We start from the raw sequence: 17798 nt of genomic DNA on the forward strand, positions 1-17798 counted from the left end.
CCAAATGATGAACAATGAGCTTATCATCCATGGTGCCCTTAAGACCAATAAACGTTATCATACTCAAAAACTGTTTCAAAGATATCACAGCAGGCACCTTGTCTTGAAAGAATTCACAACACTGGCGAAGTAACGAGAATTTGTAGATACAAAGAACTGACATTATATTACTTTCACTCAACAATAGGAAAAAGAAAAGAATAAAAAAAATAGTGCAAAACATAGATAACATGTACCAGGCTATTTCACAAAGATATCTCATCTAAACTGAGCGGCATACCGCCGCAATGACCAAATGGCCGGTACCAACCCTTCAGCTAGATGAAAATAAAAAGCCATTGCCTACTAACCTAAGTCTGGATTATTAATAAGGCTTATGACTAATCACAAACCACCTGGGATCTGCAGTGGATGTTCTTTTGACTGTGATTGCACTTATGCAACATCATACAGCAGACTATGTAACAATAAGATTGAATATGAGCCATGGAAGATAGTGAACTGTGAAATAGGCCACAATTGGTAGGAAATGAATTGCAAGGAATTTGTTGCTAGGATATGGGTGGATCCTTTAACCTCAGGAGACTCCAGCTTTGCTTTCATTACTCGGTTTCTCAGGCAGATTGACCAGCCTATGAGAAAAGCTGTACTGACAAGCCTGAGGAGAGGAGGAAACCTTCAGCTGATCTGGGGAGTTGTTGCTTAGTATATATTTATCCCTCCCTTCTCCATTTCATGGAATCAGGAGCTGGGAACACAGGGGGCTCATGGGATGCCTTATAAAGACCTGTCACTAGTGAAGGGAGAGGCAAAGGGAGACCTTCAGAGACAAGCTAAGAGAATGAGCAGATAACAAGAAGACAATAAGCAGTCATTTCACAGAAAAGCTGCCCAGCAGAACGCCTACTGACAGAGATGACAGGGGGAACAGAGCAATCGCTGGGTGAGAATTAGGAAGAAGGGCACAGAGGCAAGTGCTAGGCTGCTCATCCGCTCTCCATCACACACAGGCATTAGCAGTAGCCAAGCCTATCGACTCAGCAATCTGCACTGAAATATGCTGCCTGGCCACAGGGACGCAGCTGAGGGAGGACCCCAGAGCAGCCATGGCCCCCCTCAGAGCCCTGGGGAGAAGCAAAAACTGGAAGACGCCAAAGCATTCTACGAAAACCTAACCCCAACCAAGAAGCCAAAATCGGTATGTACTAAGCTATATGAAGACGCATTGATAATATCTATTCCAAGCACAGAATGCAATGTACTCTTGGTGACAATTGAGCAACTTGTTTGGTTCAGCCACCTAAGTACACGGCATGCCATGGACACATACTCTTACTCATCTTATCATGTCACTCATTCTTCATATTCTATTTTTATCTGCATACGGGGTTAACTTCTACTAGGAGAGATGTGCTGCTGTATGTGTTGTCCATGCAGTGACAGCAGCTAATGTCCCTAGTTCTCATGAAGGTGATTGTTTGTGCAGAATGCTTTGCAACTGACCTTCAGCTGTGGGATTAGCAGGGGATGTGTACAGGGAATTCAGCCAAGGTCACCGACCTATGACCCTACTCCAAAAGAAAAATGTCATGGATATATATATATATATAGCCTGCGTACATGAGTGGACGTATGTGTATATATATATATATATATATAGAGAGAGAGAGAGAGAAGAAAAAGAAAATCCGCAGCACTCTTCAAGTAAAAAATGTGCAATTTATTCACACATGTCAGCAAAGACAACGTTTCGGTCCTCTCACAGGACCTTTCTCAAGTCAAGTGATATATATATATATATATATATATATATATGGCCATAGGTGCACGTGATATTACTATTACTACGTTAGAGAACTACGTACCAATTCCATTCAACTATCTGTTGATCGGTCTTTCCTATCCGCTATCCGTAACTGCTGCATCTTTACTAAGCAAGTAGACTGAAAAAAGGAGCAGGAGAATGGGAGGTCATGATATTTGCACTAATCAGGGCCCCCCCAAAAAAATCACTAGAATGGTATAGGAGATATCGAAGTTCAGATGGAAGCTATCATACGAGTAGATGAAACTTAAAAATAGTCAGACTTGAACATGAAATGATGGCATGAGGAACGTGGTGAAATTGTCAATTAGGAGCTTGCTAAATAAATTAAAATGAAATAAATTAAAACTGAGACGAAGAGGACAACACGTGAAAGTAGAAAAGAGATGACAGTATGCTTAAAACCTTGCATCTGCAAAATGAGCTAACCCACCCCCAACTTATGCTTAGCAGCGTCATATTGGCTAGCGTAGTAAACAAGACCCCTTCATTGCACCAAAGGCCTAATTTGCATATGAAGAAAAAGTATCATAACTCGGGAAAGGAGCCTTTGATCAACAAAAGAAAAACAGCGTTTTAATCAGTATTTTCAATGTGTCCATACAAACAATTGTTGGACTGGTCACTGATGACAACTCTCTTTAAATGTTTAAAATTATGTTCTGCGATATTAGAGGCACACATTTAATTCCGTGTATAGACCAGGAATGCCGCATAAGGGGGCCCACTTATGATCCAAAATTGTATTTGATAGAGCACCAAGCACTAGGGTACGGGCATCCCGATTGTTCAGAAAGACATGACTGTAAAAGAACAGCCACGTCCTTCTGATGCAAAGAATGAAGTGTCGAGTTTTTCCCTATACTGATTATAGACATCAGTGCAGGTCATGGAAGATACATGTGAGCGCCCTCTTGTGGTTGCTCATATGTATCTTCCATGTCAGATAGGGGAGGAGCAGCGCATGAGCAAGGACAATTAACGTTCTAATGGCGCAATGTGTGGCTGGCACTATTATGGGGCCCTGTGTCCTGTATGAGTTCTATTTTAAAGCGGTATTGCCATCATAGATATTTATGGCATCTACAGTATAGGCATAACTGTCTTATAGTTGTGGGCCTAAAATCAAACAGCAATTCAAACAAGACTGATACTGTGTTATGTTTAGTTCAGACCTGAGAAACCAGTTAATGACTGGCATTCTCTCTATGGTGGTTTGTATCCCCGTGTGACACATTGACTTCTGAATCCATGCACACCGGCAAACAAAGTGTCAGTTCTACCAAGAGATTAAAAACAATTGTTTTCAGCGTTGGGAGTAGTACAATCTGACAGTGTTGCCATTGGAGCTAAAAGTTGTGTACCTGTTGTACACACAGAACACAAAGGTTTGTGTGCTTTATGGCAACTGAAAGAATGATAGTTAAATATCAAAGAAAAATCAATAAGCTAATACAGTCTCCAGGATGTGATGGGAGCAAATCCCCCACCCAAGACCAAAAAGTGACAGGGGGTGATACATATTAGGCTACTTTCACACTAGCGTTTTTGTGGTACGTCATGAATCTGCAAAAAAACGCTTCCGTTACAATAATACAACCGCATGCATCCGTCATGAACGGATCCGGTTGTATTAGGTCTTCTATAGTCATGACGGATCCGTCTTGAACACCATTGAAAGTCAATGGGGACAGATCCATTTTCTATTGTTAATAAATAATAAGGTAGTGGGTGAGCACTCAAGCACTTGGACTTGATAAAATTTAATTAAATCAATTTATTAAACATGTACTAGTCATAAAACCATTTAAGATAGATATAAAACATAACATAAATTTTAATCACCAATGGGAATGCATTTGTTGAGTTTCCAACACTTAAAATGAAGTATTGAAATTGTCCAAGCAGTGTGGGACTGCCACAGCAGGTAACTGAGCACAAATCACACTGTCACAGTGTCGATTCCAAAAATGTCAATCCTCAAATATGATTGTCAATCTTTATCCCATATATGGGACACATCAAGCACAAATAGTTAGCCCAAGATATGATTAAGATAGTATATCTCCTCCACTGGGCTGTCGGTGCAGTAGGATTAAACACAAGCTTAATGGCTATAGGTATTGATCATACCGTACGATGAAAGTCATCCTTTGGGGAGGAATGGTATCTTACCTTCGTTCCTATTCACACAAAACGGCTGACGGTGCAAGTTAGTCGTGGACTCGGTCGCAAGCGGTGCAGGTTATGCCGGCGTCACGCTCCACACTGTTCACGCTACTAGTCCCGAACTAACGCGGGAGTTGGAGCGGGACTTGATGCGTCCGTGTGTGATAATCCTCCGGCTGGAACAAAGAAGTTACCTCTCGGTCTGTGTTTGTTTGTTCCTGTAAGGTTGACTGCGGCTGCAGTTGAAGTAGCGTGGCCACGCTAAAGATCACGGAGGTGCTGCTCACAGGTGTCCGGCCCAGACGCGTTTCGGGAATTAGCCTTCCCTTCCTCAGTGGTGGCAGTCCACACTGCTTGGGACAATTTCAATACTTCATTTTTAAGTGTGGAAACTCAACATATGCATTCCCATTGGTGATTATAATTTATGTTATGTTTTATATCTATCTTAAATGGTTTTATGACTAGTACATGTATTAATAAATTGATTTAATTAAATTTTATCAAGTCCAAGTGCTTGAGTGCCTCACCCACTACCTTTTTATTTATTAAACCATATAATTAGAGGGTGGGTGTCCCTCTATTTTGGGTTGGCAGCACCTGACTCCATAATCCGCTTGAAGTGAGCCACCATAGTGTATTAATACTCCATTTTCTATTGTGCCAGATTGTGTCAGAGATCCGTTTGGCTCCGCTTCGTCAGGCAGACCGCAAAACGCTGCAAGCAGCGTTTGGTGTCCGCCTCCAGTGCGGAATGGAGACGGAACGGAGGCAAACTGATTCATTCTGAGCGGATCATTTTCCATTCAGAATTTTCTTTGATATTTAACGATCATTCATTCATTCACCCGGGACAACCCCTTTAAGACATATCTGTATCTATTGTGTTACTATCCATCTAATCTAGCAGTACAATATAGCTGTCACTATACCCTCTAATGATAATGAAGTGACTCTTATCTTGGTGTCCCAATCTATACAGCAGAGTTGACAAGTGAGTTGCAGAACACAGGAAGCAAAGGCTATTGTCTGCTCTAGTGGCTATGTGAAAAATGGAATATATGAGTACAAATTAATAAAATACCAACAATTTTTTAATAGTTTTTATAATGGGGCCGGCGGGTATCAGGAGGTATCAGATCTAAACATCTGCCCCTGCAGAACAGCCTGCCGGAGATGTTTAATGCTAGTGTGAAACTAGCCTTAGCCTAATATAGAAAAAATATTGCACAAAAAAAAAACTACTAGTAATTACTAGTAACAATCAGCACTATATGGTAGTTATAGCACTCTGCAATTCATAATGACAATTCTAAGCTTTCCAGTCAGGTGAAAATGAAAAATAGATAGCACTTATATATTTTCCACTATTATATAGTCAAATCAATGCTAAAATACAATGTGCTTTATGTAATTAACTGCCAAAATGGCCTAATCAGGTCAAATAATGACATTAGGCAGCCACATGGCCATAATTATGATGATGCAAAATGTGACATCTCGAAGCAAGAAACACTAACAAATGGTAAAGCCCTTAAATAGGTTGTCCAGCCGATAACCAAAATGTCACCTCACTAATACTGTCAGTGTTGGCTCTTCCCATATATTGTGTCTGATTTATTCACAGGCAGAATATGATTATAAAGACACCATTAATATGTATTATCCTTCTAGGTATAGAAAACCTCTATTCTCCATATAGTAAGGTTATTGTATTTTATTATGAGTTAAATAAGGTAGAAAAAATAAAAAATTTTTTTAGAAGTCTTGTAATGTCAGTCCCTACCTACTTGCAGTACAAGCCCTAAATGCCTAGGCTGCAACTGGTTGACGGTCCCTACGCTACTAAAGTGCAGAGACGGATTATGACAGACAGATAAACGCAATACCAGAGTCGTCAGAAATGAGTCCAGAACCAGATGGGCTATGCATTGCCAAAACTTGAGACAGAGAGAGGTCAGAAGACGGGGTCAGAGACACAGAGGAACCAATCAACAATGTAGGAACAGGGAACAAGGAACCTAGCTAGTGAGCAAACAAAGACTATCACTGGCAATGGTAACATGCAGTTAAGGTATTTTAACACAATAATAGCATATTTGAAACAAAAAAATGATGTTTTAAGTGTTTCCATGTTCTAAGAGCTATAGTTTATTTTATTTTTTAAGCGATTTTCTATGTAGAGGCTCATTTTTTGCAGGATGAGGTGACGGTTTTATTGGTACCATTTTGTGGGACATACGCCTTTTTTATCGCTTGATGTTGCACTTTTTGTGATGTAAGGTGACAAAAAAGGCTTTTTTTGACACATTATTTTTTTTTTTTATGGTGTTTATCGTACGGGGTGGATCATGTGATATATTTATCCACTTGCCATCTGGGCCATTTGCCCCCTTCCTGACCAGGCCTAATTTTGCAAAACTGACATATCTCACTTTATGTGGTAATAACATTCAGAGATTGTTTTCTCGTGACACATTGTACTTCATGAATAAATATAAGAGGGGCACTCTCTACAGAAGGGAACACACACAAATCTTGGACTTGGTTATCAATTAATATAATTTAATATCTTCACTACAAGATAACACTCATGGGCAATCCTTTAAAATGTTAATATACACAATAAAAACACTCCAATCAATATAAAATAAATTCCTAAAATCAATATGTGTGAAGAAAAAAAGATAGCTAATTGGTCCACCTTTTCAGGGATAGTAGGTCCTTGGTTATAATTTAGTATAGTATTGTATCGTATCTTCAAGAAAAGATTAAGTGCACTAGTGCCGTTCTTTGATGGAATATGCAATTTGAGCAGTCCAATATATCGTTGTCCTGTTTGAATGCTGTAGTTCAAATCGACCTCAATTGTCCCTGAGTCCTGTAACTCTGGTGCGCTGTGTATATCAGCCAGCCGGCTGTATAGTGCGCTAGTCGTATCCTGAGGTAAACATAGATTTGCTTACCGGATTCTCAGGTGTCCTCCTCGGCGTCTCTTACCGGCCTCCTGCTCCATGGCGTCCTCCGCTGCCCTGCTTCTCACACTAACGCAGCGTCCCACGTGGTGACGAAGCTGGCGTCGGCACGGCGTATTACGTAGCGGAGCTCCCCCCTGCTGGTCAGCTGGGTATACTTGCCGGAGGTTGGTTTATTTCTTAGACAGGCCCTGTCATATTATCAGTCAAATGTCCTTATGTGACATCGGATATTAGCGCTCACTTCCTGGGACCATACGCGTTTCGGGGACAACCCCTTCCTCAGTGGATCTCAGGAGTGAGCCTTGATGTTTGATCCTTTTTTAACTAGGCGAACGCCCATTCAGTCCACATTATTAGTGCATTAATCAAACTCTGGACCGGATTCCCTGTTAATAGTCTGTATCTGTATTGTTATATATATATAGTGCGACCTTATTATTCATATACCTTTATACAAATTGTTCTCCTCACATATTATATATATAAAGTTTATATAGAATCATAAAATCTATGAATAATGCATTTGAGACAAAAACATTAATTATATATTATGGATTGTACCATGATGTCACTCTGGTACCACATAAAAACTTAAAAATAACTGAATATTTAAGATGAATAAAATCAGGGTGGAATACTATGTATGTTTCTGGAGAGGAGGAACCTTGCATATATCTCATATTTAGGCATAGAGTCGGTTGATCTAGATCCAGATGTCGGGTGATTTATGGAGGGATAATCAGGGCTATCCAACAACTACAAACCAATGAGGAAATAACCATCAGACCAGCCGATAAAGGGGGTGCGGTGGTTATTTTAAGTACAGGGGACTATCTACAGGAATGTAGGAGGCAACTTAGCGATGTGGGAACATATGAAAAACTAAAGGGAGATCCAACAGAGAAATTCTATGATGAATTAAGAAATTACTGTAAAGAAGGGACGGATGCTGGATACTTACTGGAACAGGAGGCGAGCCTATATAATTGAGACAGAGAAAAGAATACCTATGTTTTATTGTGTCCCCAAGATCCATAAAAATCCATAATATATAATTAATGTTTTAGTCTCAAATGCATTATTTATTGATTTTATGATTCTATATAAACTTTATATATTATAATATGTGAGGAGAACAATTTGTATAAAGGTATATGAATAATAAGGTCGCACTATATATATATATAACAATACAGATACAGACTATTAACAGGAATCCGGTCCAGAGTTTGGATATGATGCACTAATAATGTGGACTGATGGGCGTTCGCCTATAAAGATCAACATCAAGGCTCACTCCTGAGATCCACTGAGGAAGGGGTTGTCCCAAAACGCGTATGGTCCCAGGAAGTGAGCGCTAATATCCGATGTTCACATAAGGACATTTGACTGATAATATGACAGGCCTGTCTAAGAAATAAACAACCTCCGGCAAGTATACCCAGCTGACCAGCAGGGGGAGCTCCGCTACGTAATACGCCGTGCCGACGCCAGCTTCGTCACCACGTGGGACGCTGCGTGTAGTGTGAGAAGCAGGGCAGCGGAGGACGCCGTGGAGCGGGAGGCCGGTAAGAGACGCCGAGGAGGACACCTGAGAATCTGGTAAGCAAATCTATGTTTACCTCTGGATACGACTAGCGCACTTTACAGCCGACTGGCTGATATACACAGCGCACCAGAGTTACGGACTCAGGGACAATTGAGGTCGATTTGACCTACAGCATTCAAACAGGACAACGATATATGGACTGCTCAAATTGCATATATCCATCAAAGAACGGCACTAGTGCACTTTAATCTTTTCTTTGAAGATACGATACTATACTATACTATATTATAACCAAGACCTACTATCCTGAAAAGGTGGACCAATTAGCTATCTTTTTTTCTTCACACATATTGATTTTAGGAATTTATTTTATATTGATTGGAGTGTTTTATTGTGTTATTAACATTTTAAAGGATTGCCCATGAGTGTTATCTTGTAGTGAAGATATTAAATTATATTAATTGATAACCAAGTCCAAGATTTGTGTGTGTCCCTTCTGTAGAGAGTGCCCCTCTTATATTTATTCATATACTCTGTCTACCTAGGCCTGAGGTGAGCCTTTTGGAGGTGAGCACCTCATATCCAATACTGATCCGTGGGTTGTAGCCGCTGTTTTTTATTATTGTACTTCATATTCTGATTGGAGTCGGGAAGAAATTTTTTATTCCCCTAAAGTGGAGAAAATTGGCTTCTACCTCACAGGGTTTTTTGCCTTCCTCTGGATCAACTTGCAGGATAACAGGCCGAACTGGATGGACAAATGTCTTTTTTCGGCCTTATGTACTATGTTACTATGTTACTATGATAGTCATAAATTTAAGTCAAAATATTTCACCTTTATTTATGAAAAAATCCCAAATTTACCCAGAAATTTGAAAAATTCGCAATTTTCTAAATTTCAATTTCTCTGCTTTTAAAACAGAAAGTGATACCTCATAAAATATTTATTACTTAACATTTTTAGGACGTTAGAAGGCTAATTTTTAAGATAATTGCCAAAACCCACTTTTTAAGGACCTGTTCAGGTCTGAAGTCACTTTGTGGGGCCTACATAGTGTATACCCCCATAAATGACCCCATTGTAGAAACTACACCCCTCAAGGTATTCAAAACCGATTTTACAAACTTTGTTAACCCTTTAGGCGTTCCACAAGAATTAAAGGAAATGGAGATCAAATTTTTTAATTTCACTTTTTTGGCAGATTTTCCATTTTAATCCAATTTTTTCTTTAACACATCGATAGTTAACAGCCAAACAAAACTCAATATTATTACCCAGATTCTGCGGTTTACAGAAACACCCCACATGTGGTCATAAACTGCTGTATGGGCACACGGCAGGGCGCAGAAGAAAAGGAACTCCACATGGTTTTTAGATGCCATGTCCCATTTGAAGCCCCCTGATGCACCCTTACAGTAGAAACTCCCAAGAAGTGACCCCATTTTGGAAACTAGGGGATAAGGTGCCAGTTTTATTAGTACTATTTTGGGTACATATGATTTTTTGATCATTCATTATAATACTTTATGGGGCAAGGTGACCAAAAAATTGGTTGTTTTAGCACAGTTTCTATTTATTTATTTTTACAGCGTTCACCTGAGGGGTTCAGTCAAGTGACATTTTTATAGAGCAGATTGTTACGGACGTGGCGATACCTAATATGTATACTTTTTCTCATTTATTAAAGTTTTACACAATAATAGCATTTTTGAAACAAAAAAATTATGTTTTAATGTGTCCATGTTCTGAGAGCTATAGTTTTTTTATTTTTTGAGAGATTTTCTTATGTAGGGGCTCATTTTTTGCGGGATGAGGTGACGGTTTTATTGGTACCATTTTGTGGGACATACGCGTTTTCGATCACTTGGTGTTGCACCTTTTGTATTGCAAGGTGACAAAAATTGCTTGTTTTGACACAGTTTTTTTTGTTTGTTTTTAAGGGGGTTAGGTCATGTGATATTTTTATAGAGCTGGTTTTTAACGGACGCGGCAATACCAAATATGTCTATTTTATTTTTTTCTATTTTCAATTTTTTTTTTATTCCTTACTTGGGACTTTTTTTTTTTTTACATGTGTAAAGGCCGATTCATTGGCCTGTATTTGTGGGAGGGGCTTGGCCACCTACTTCAACGGCCGGCGCCCTCCCACATGTGTACGACGTGCAGAGTTCCGCAGGAAGCGTGCGCTCGTACCTGGCAGTCCGTGTCAGCAGGCAAGGTGAGTGGACGTCCGTGCGGTGGTCGGCCCTTTGGTAAGCAGGGGCCCCCATGCGCCGGACCACTACGTTGCTACATTAGGCACAGCGGGGGGTGGGGCCTCGACAGGACGAGGGATCCCTCCTGCCCGTTCGGCAGCGGTACCCCTTCAGCCTCCGGCGGGGGGGGTGGAGCCCCACGGAGACAGCGCTCCCCTCCTCCGCCGCCCAGGTCACGAACGCGGCGTTGCTCTCCGGCGGGGGGCGGGGCCCATGGTCACGAGAGGGCCCGCCTCCTCCGCCTGCCTCCGCCCCCAAATGTTCAGCCAGTGCTGCCCCGCTCCCTCACGTGGTGGGCGTGCGCTATCAGCGGTGGGCCGGCCCCCCTAGCTGAGGGGAGGCACCCCTGCAACGAGCGCCCTGCCGGGGAGCGGGGCGGCACCACGTGGCTCCTCCTCCCACGATGTGGGGGTGGGGCTGAGCCACACAGGCTTCCCCTATCCCAGGTTTTGCCAGGGGGCAGCGCCGTTTCCCCACGTGGTGGAGGTGCCCAGCCGGCGGTGGGTCGGCCCCTCATGGAAATGGGGGCACCCCCGCACTGGGCACCCCATCAGGGAGCGGTGGGCCCCCTACGTGGCACGTCCTCAATTGGTAGAGGGGGAGAGGCTATGTCTTATAAAGCCTCCCCCTATCCCAGGTTTGCCAGGGGGCAGCGCCGTTTCCCCACGTGGTGGAGGTGCCCAGCCGGCGGTGGGTCGGCCCCTCAAGCGAAGGGGGGCACCCCCGCACTGAGCACTCCATCAGGGACCGGTGAGGCCCCCCATGCGGCATTTCTAGTTTATCGGCAAGGTTGGGCCTCGCTGCCGGGGGTCCCCCCTGTGCCGGTTTCATGCCAGAGGGCTGCGCTGCTCCCCACGTGGTAGGAGTGCTCAGCCGGCGGGCGGGCCAGCCCTTGGACGGAGGGGGCCCCCCCGCACTGAGCACCCTGTCAGGGACACGCGTTAGCTCTCCACGTGGCGCCCAAATCGTGTTTGCGTGGGGCGTCAGCCATTGCCCAAAGGTCTCCCCCCCACTTGGTTCACGGTGCCAGGGAGCTCTGGGCTCCCCACGCGGTTACCGTGGAGCACGGTGGGGGAAGCAATGGCCCGCTCCTCGCCCACACCTAAAGTCTGGCACGGGCCGCCGTGCCGCTTAGATAGGTAGGGGTTCATCACTGACGTCAGGTAGAGCCAGGGGGTGGTCAACGTCGATCAACACCTACTCCCATCCATCGGTTAACCTTTAACTCACAGCTCACGTTCCATTAGTTGAGCCTTACGCATTGACTGGTTTCTTTTGTGTTGTTTTGTTGTTGTTTTCCAGGTTCGAAAGAGTTATTAAACAGAGAGAAGTTGGTTTGGATCTCATTTGATTTTCCTTGTCAAACAAGGTAGTGGGGGTACACGTTGGGGGACGGGGAGGTGCTGGCCGTTAGCAGGGTTGTGTCTCAAACACTATTTTACGTACAGGTTGTTCTATTTCTCATTAAACTTCTGTGGGGGTCAGGGTATAGAGTTTCTCAGTTGGTAAGTACGTCAGGTCTCCTTGCATGGACTTCCGGGTGGCGGTTCCTGGCCACTCCTTCACGGCTCTTCTGGTGTTAGTGTGCGTACCTCACAGGGACAGTGCACCCTTTCCATTACATTGTTAAAACAGCTTCACGGATTACCGGTGGTCATCCAGGTTAGTCGGTCACCTTACGTTACTGTTTTTTTACAGCTGTGATGTCGCACGCGTCAGACATTGTCGAAGCGTCAGTGGACGAGAACGTAGCAGGGACATCCGAAGGGGGCAGTATACCATCCCTGCATGCTTGGACCATCCCCAGGCTTATGGCGGAGCTAACAAGGCGGGGCGTCCCTTTCCCGGCATCTGCCAGAAAAGCGGAGCTATATCGGCTATGGAAAGACTCCCTGGTGCCCAGTAGTAATGATCCCCCTGCGGACCACGATGCAAACGTCGCTGACTCAGATACATGTCATGCTGAACAGTCTGACGTCTGCCGTCACTTCCATGCAGGCGAGATTGGAGTCAATCGAGGCTCGCAGCTCTGTCTTACCAGTTTCCTCCCCCGAGGTTCCGGTCGCTTCCACCTCTGCCATAGCGGACATTTGTACTGTCCAGTCCGTCCCCAACGTGACTCCATCCCATTTTGTCCCGATCAACATCAGGAAAGACATCCTAGAGGGTAGGGATGTCAATCTCGCATCACTACTGATAGCCTCCAGGGACCTGTCTGACAACAAGGTCATAGCTTGCGGGGAAGTGTCGGTGGTGCTAAGAAGCCGCGACCACCGGCTCAACCGCAAATTAACCATCCCGGAGTTCGTCATGGCGTTTAGCCTTTTCAGGGATGTTATTTGTACTGCCAGGCCGGACAGGAGGAGGAACTAGACCTGTATCTCTTTCGGGTCACAGAATTGGGTCATAGGTATGGAGGGAACGCATTCTATGATTATCACTGTTCATTCTCAGCCAAGGCGGCAGCGGCTCTCTCCAATTCCAACACGTCACAGACTGGTCCAACCTAGACACCGAGTTATTCTGCAGACACTTTGCAGGCCTGAAAGCTCCCTCCTGTTCCGCCTGTCAGTCTATCTTCCACTCTGTCGAGTGGTGCCATAAGTCCGCTGTCAGCACGGCATCTTACCCCTCCAGCTCTGCAGCTGGACCACTCGACGTCTTCAGACCCCCCAATTCGGTAGATAAGCTGGGCCGACCCATCGTTCAGCTAGGTAGGGCCCAGATATGTAACAATTTTAATTACGCGTCTTGTAATTTCGGGCAATGCCGTCTGTTACATATCTGTACCAACTGTTTCAGGGCCCACCCCCGAGTAGCATGCTCATTAAAATCGGTGAAGAATTACATGAGTGTGGTCAATACTAGCTGTTTACAAGAGTACTTGCGAGGTCACAATAATCCAGAGTTTGTACAGTTCCTGGTGTCAGGGTTTCACGAGGGCTTCCATACGGGGTTGATCACGACTCCAGAGTTCACATACGAGTGCAGGAACCTTCAGTCAGCCGAAAGGAATCCCGGTTCTGTAGACGTACTAATAGAGTCCGAGTTAAACAAAGGGTTCTTAATCGGTCCTTTTGGAGTGCCCCCTTTTCAACAGTGGAGGGTCAGTCCCGTGGGGGTAGTCACAGGCAGGTTCAGCAAGAAGGAGATACTCATTATTGACTTGTCTGCCCCACACGGCTCCCAGGTCCCCAGCCTTAACTCCCTCATTCCTTCGGAGGAAGTTGGCATGAGATATTCTTCGATCGACCAGGCTATCGCCATCATCATGAAAACGGGTCCAGGGTCCATGTTGTCCAAAGCCGACATATCAGATGCCTTTAAGTTGCTTCCCATCATGCCAGCTCTCTGGCAGTGGCACGGCATCAAGTGGAAAGGCCTGTATTATTTCTCCACCAAACTCACCTTCGGTTCCAAGAGCAGCCCGTGGCTCTTCGATCAGTTGGCTCAGGCCCTTACTGATTGAGAGGCCAGGGGCAGTCCCCCTAGGGCTGGGGAAGTTGCTGAGGTGTTTTTCCCCGTTAGGTGTCCCGGTTTCCCCCCAAGAAAGTAGAAGGCCCGTCCACAGTGATCACCTTTTTGGGCATCGAGTTAGACTCCCAGCACATGTTAGCCTAGTTGCCTGCAGATAAGTTAACAAGAATTAGAGAAGTCATCCATAGGTTTACAGTCACAACCGTGGTCACTAAGGCTGACCTTCAGTCTCTACTGGGCATGTTAAATTTCGCCATGCGCATCATCCCGCAGGGCAGAGCATTCATATCCCGCCTGCTGGCGCTCTTAAGTACCGCCCCGGAGCAGGACAGCCCAGTGTGCCTGGACAGTCAGGCCTTAGCGGATCTCCACATGTGGGACCATTTTCTGAGCTGGTGGAACGGGGTGTCCTTATTCGTACCCGAGCTGTCGAGTCGGTCTCCTATAGTCTTCTCAGATGCGGCTGCAAGCTCAGGGTTTGCCGCCATTTTTGGCACCCACTGGGTTGCGGACGGATGGCCTGCGAGGTGGGACAAATCCGGGGTTCCTCCAAACCTCGGCACTGTTCGAGCTGTACCCCATTGTGGTAGCCGCCCACATATGGGGCAGTCTTTGGGCGAATCAGTCTGTTCTATTTGTGACTGACAATACAGCCGTGGTAGACATCGTTAACAGTGGGCTGTCGAAATCAAGCCACGTCATGTGTTTCCTCAGACGATTAGTACAGCTCTCCCTACGTCACCATTTCCATATTTACAGTGCGCATGTGCCAGGTGCGCAAAACTTGGCTGCTGACGCCTTGTCGAGGGCTAACTTCTCCCGTTTCTTACAGATCATGCCAGAGGCAGACGCGACAGGCGCCACCGTCCCTCCTCACGAGTCCTTAATGCTAGCGTAACCAACCACCTTGAGACGGCCCACGCTTTGATACACAATTCCCTCTCGCCTAACACAACCAGAGCATACAACACCGGGTGGAAGACGTTCTGCAGGTTCCAAGGGGAATGTCCTCAAGGGAACTCCAGTTTTCCAGAGTACATCCTGGCGTTCATTGGTTACTGCCACTCAGTACGCAAGCTCTCCCAAAGTACAGTGAGGTCGTACCTGGCGGGAGTACAACATTTTCTCTCTGTTAGTCATCCCGAACAAGCGTCAGTGTTCACCAACCATGCATGCTATCAAAGCCGCACTCAAGGGTTTGAGCAAGTGCGGACCTCAAGGCCAAGTGCGCAGGCAAGCGGTCACCAGCCCCCTTTTCCGTAGACTATCCGACGTCCTGAACGGTAATCCTTTCAGGGTTTTGCCCAGCTTGGTACTTAAATCCGCCATCTATCTAGCCTTTTACGGCTTCCTGAGACCTGGGGAGTTCACTTGTTCTCCTGGCGGTAGCAGGTTCCTCACGGTCAGCCAGCTGGTCCAGAACTCCGACGGGTTTGTACTACTGCTCAAGACGTCTAAGACCTCCCAGGTGGGCCCCCCTGTCCCGGTATCCTTCTTTCCCACATCGCACCAATGGTGCCCCGTCACGGTGCTCCGTCAGCTACGATCTGCCTTGTCAGGGGCCGGACCAAATAGTCCATTGTTGCCCTTCGGGGTGGTTCCACTCACCACCCACCAGTTCATATCCCATGTAAGGTCACTGGTGGCCAGCGTGGGCGGTGACCCTGCCACAATTTCAGGACATTCGTTCCGCATAGGTGCTGCGTCCGCGGCATCCAAAAATCGAGTGCCGGCGCATGTCATTCAGAAACTAGGGCGTTGGCACTCGTCATGTTTCAACCGTTATATACCTCACCCCGAAACTGAAATGTCAGCAGCCTTTCAGACTTTGGCTTTGTAATGACCTTGTAATAAATTACTTCTGCCTATCAGTATGTATTTTGCCCTCTTTCAGGCGTCCCTCCACGACGCGGTTGCGGCACAACTCTGACCGCTTAGGGGTAGGGTATCCCAGGTAGGGTTAGGTACGTACTTGGTTGCCACGACCACAAGTGTAAAGGCCGATTCATTGGCCTGTATTTGTGGGAGGGGCTTGGCCACCTACTTCAACGGCCGGCGCCCTCCCACATGTGTACGATGTGCAGAGTTCTCCCTCCCACCCACCCTTTTCACCTGTTACTCTCAAAGGGGATGCCCTCTTTCAGGCGTCCTCCACGACGCGGTTGCGGCACAACTCTGACCGCTTAGGGGTAGGGTATCCCAGGTAGGTTAGGTACGTACTTGGTTGCCACGACCACAAGTGAAACATTTTTTTATTTTATTTTTTCAACCCTTTATTTATTTATTAATTTTTTTTACACTTTTCGTCCCCCATAAGGTCATACAAGACCTCTGGGGGACATTTACTTCACTTTTTCTTTTTTTTTTTCACTGTTGATTTTTCCTGTAACTGGGGCTGACATAGTAGCCCCAGTTACAGAAGAAATGCACCCCCCAGAGAGGCTGTACAGCATAATTCTGCGCTGTACAGCCTCAGAGCAGGGCTGATCGAGGTCTGTGAAAGACCTCACACAGCTTCTGCACTCTCCGGTCACGGCGGTCACATGACCGCCGGGCCGGAACAGGAAGCGCACAGCGCTTCCTTCTCTGCATACACAGCGCTCGGTGAGCGCTGTGTATGCAGCGATCCAGAAGGCAGGGACACCAGGGGAACTGTCCCTGCCTTCTCTCTGGGTTGCCCTGCTGTCACTGACAGCGGGCAACCCGATCAGCAGCTGCACGATTAACGTGCAGCTGCTATTTCTGAAAGAACGTTTTAAAACATGCGTTCAGAAATAGAGATCCACCCATAGGACGTTTATATCCTATGGGCGGACGGAAAGTGGTTATAGAGCCTAAAGTTACGGACGCGATGATACCTAATATGTGAATTTTTTTTCCATTTTTTAATCCCACTAAATGAGTGGATATGTGAAAAGGCTATTTATTTTCTTTTTTATTTATTTATTTTTTTACATTAAATTTTTTTCCTTTTTTTTTTTTATTATGTCCCACTTGGATCTTGAAGATCTAGTGGGGCTGATTAGTGTATTATGCTTTGCAATCCTCTTGCAGGTTTCCTCGTAGATGGCAACACAGGACGCCTTTGCAAGGCGTCCGGTTGTCATGGCAACCATCAGGCCGCTACCATCGCAGCGCAGTAGCCGGATGGTTGAGAGAGGGAGCCCCCTCCCTCTATTAACCCCATGGATGCCGTGGCATCTATGGGGTTATAGAAGAGTGTCAGCATACAGCTGACACTCGCTGCTGATGGCGGCGGCTCAGGAATTGAGCCGTCAACCTCACATTCAAGAGGACTGCATAAGGGGACATTGGCAGGCATAGTTGCAGCTAGGGACAAGCATGTGCTGGAGAGTTTGAAGGGGGAAAGCAGATTGCAGGCACTGATCGCGGGATAGGGCACATCCAGTACCTCCCAGGTGAAGTTTCTTCTGATGTAGATCTTCTCTGTCATCATCTTCTCCATTCGGTCCGGACAACTTCTCTCAGCCGCCTAATCTCTGCAGAGTGTGAAACACAGACATCTTATCTTCCTCACTTTTCT

The 17798-nt window shown here is 45.6% G+C and overlaps 1 protein-coding gene across 1 annotated transcript in view; it reads left to right on the forward strand.

Moving 5' to 3' along the window:
* Nucleotides 1–748: 748 nt before the first annotated feature.
* Nucleotides 749–17798, forward strand: part of NT5C1A (5'-nucleotidase, cytosolic IA) — a 74482-nt gene continuing 57432 nt past the window's right edge. Inside the window, exon 1 of the mRNA XM_040424652.1 lies at nt 749–1198. Coding sequence (XP_040280586.1) covers nt 1058–1198 — 141 coding nt within the window. The 5' untranslated portion in view covers nt 749–1057. The remainder of the gene's footprint in view (nt 1199–17798) is intronic.

This window comes from Bufo bufo, chromosome 3 (assembly GCF_905171765.1).
Source record: "Bufo bufo chromosome 3, aBufBuf1.1, whole genome shotgun sequence".
In the NCBI taxonomy this organism is placed as follows: Eukaryota; Metazoa; Chordata; class Amphibia; order Anura; family Bufonidae; genus Bufo; species Bufo bufo.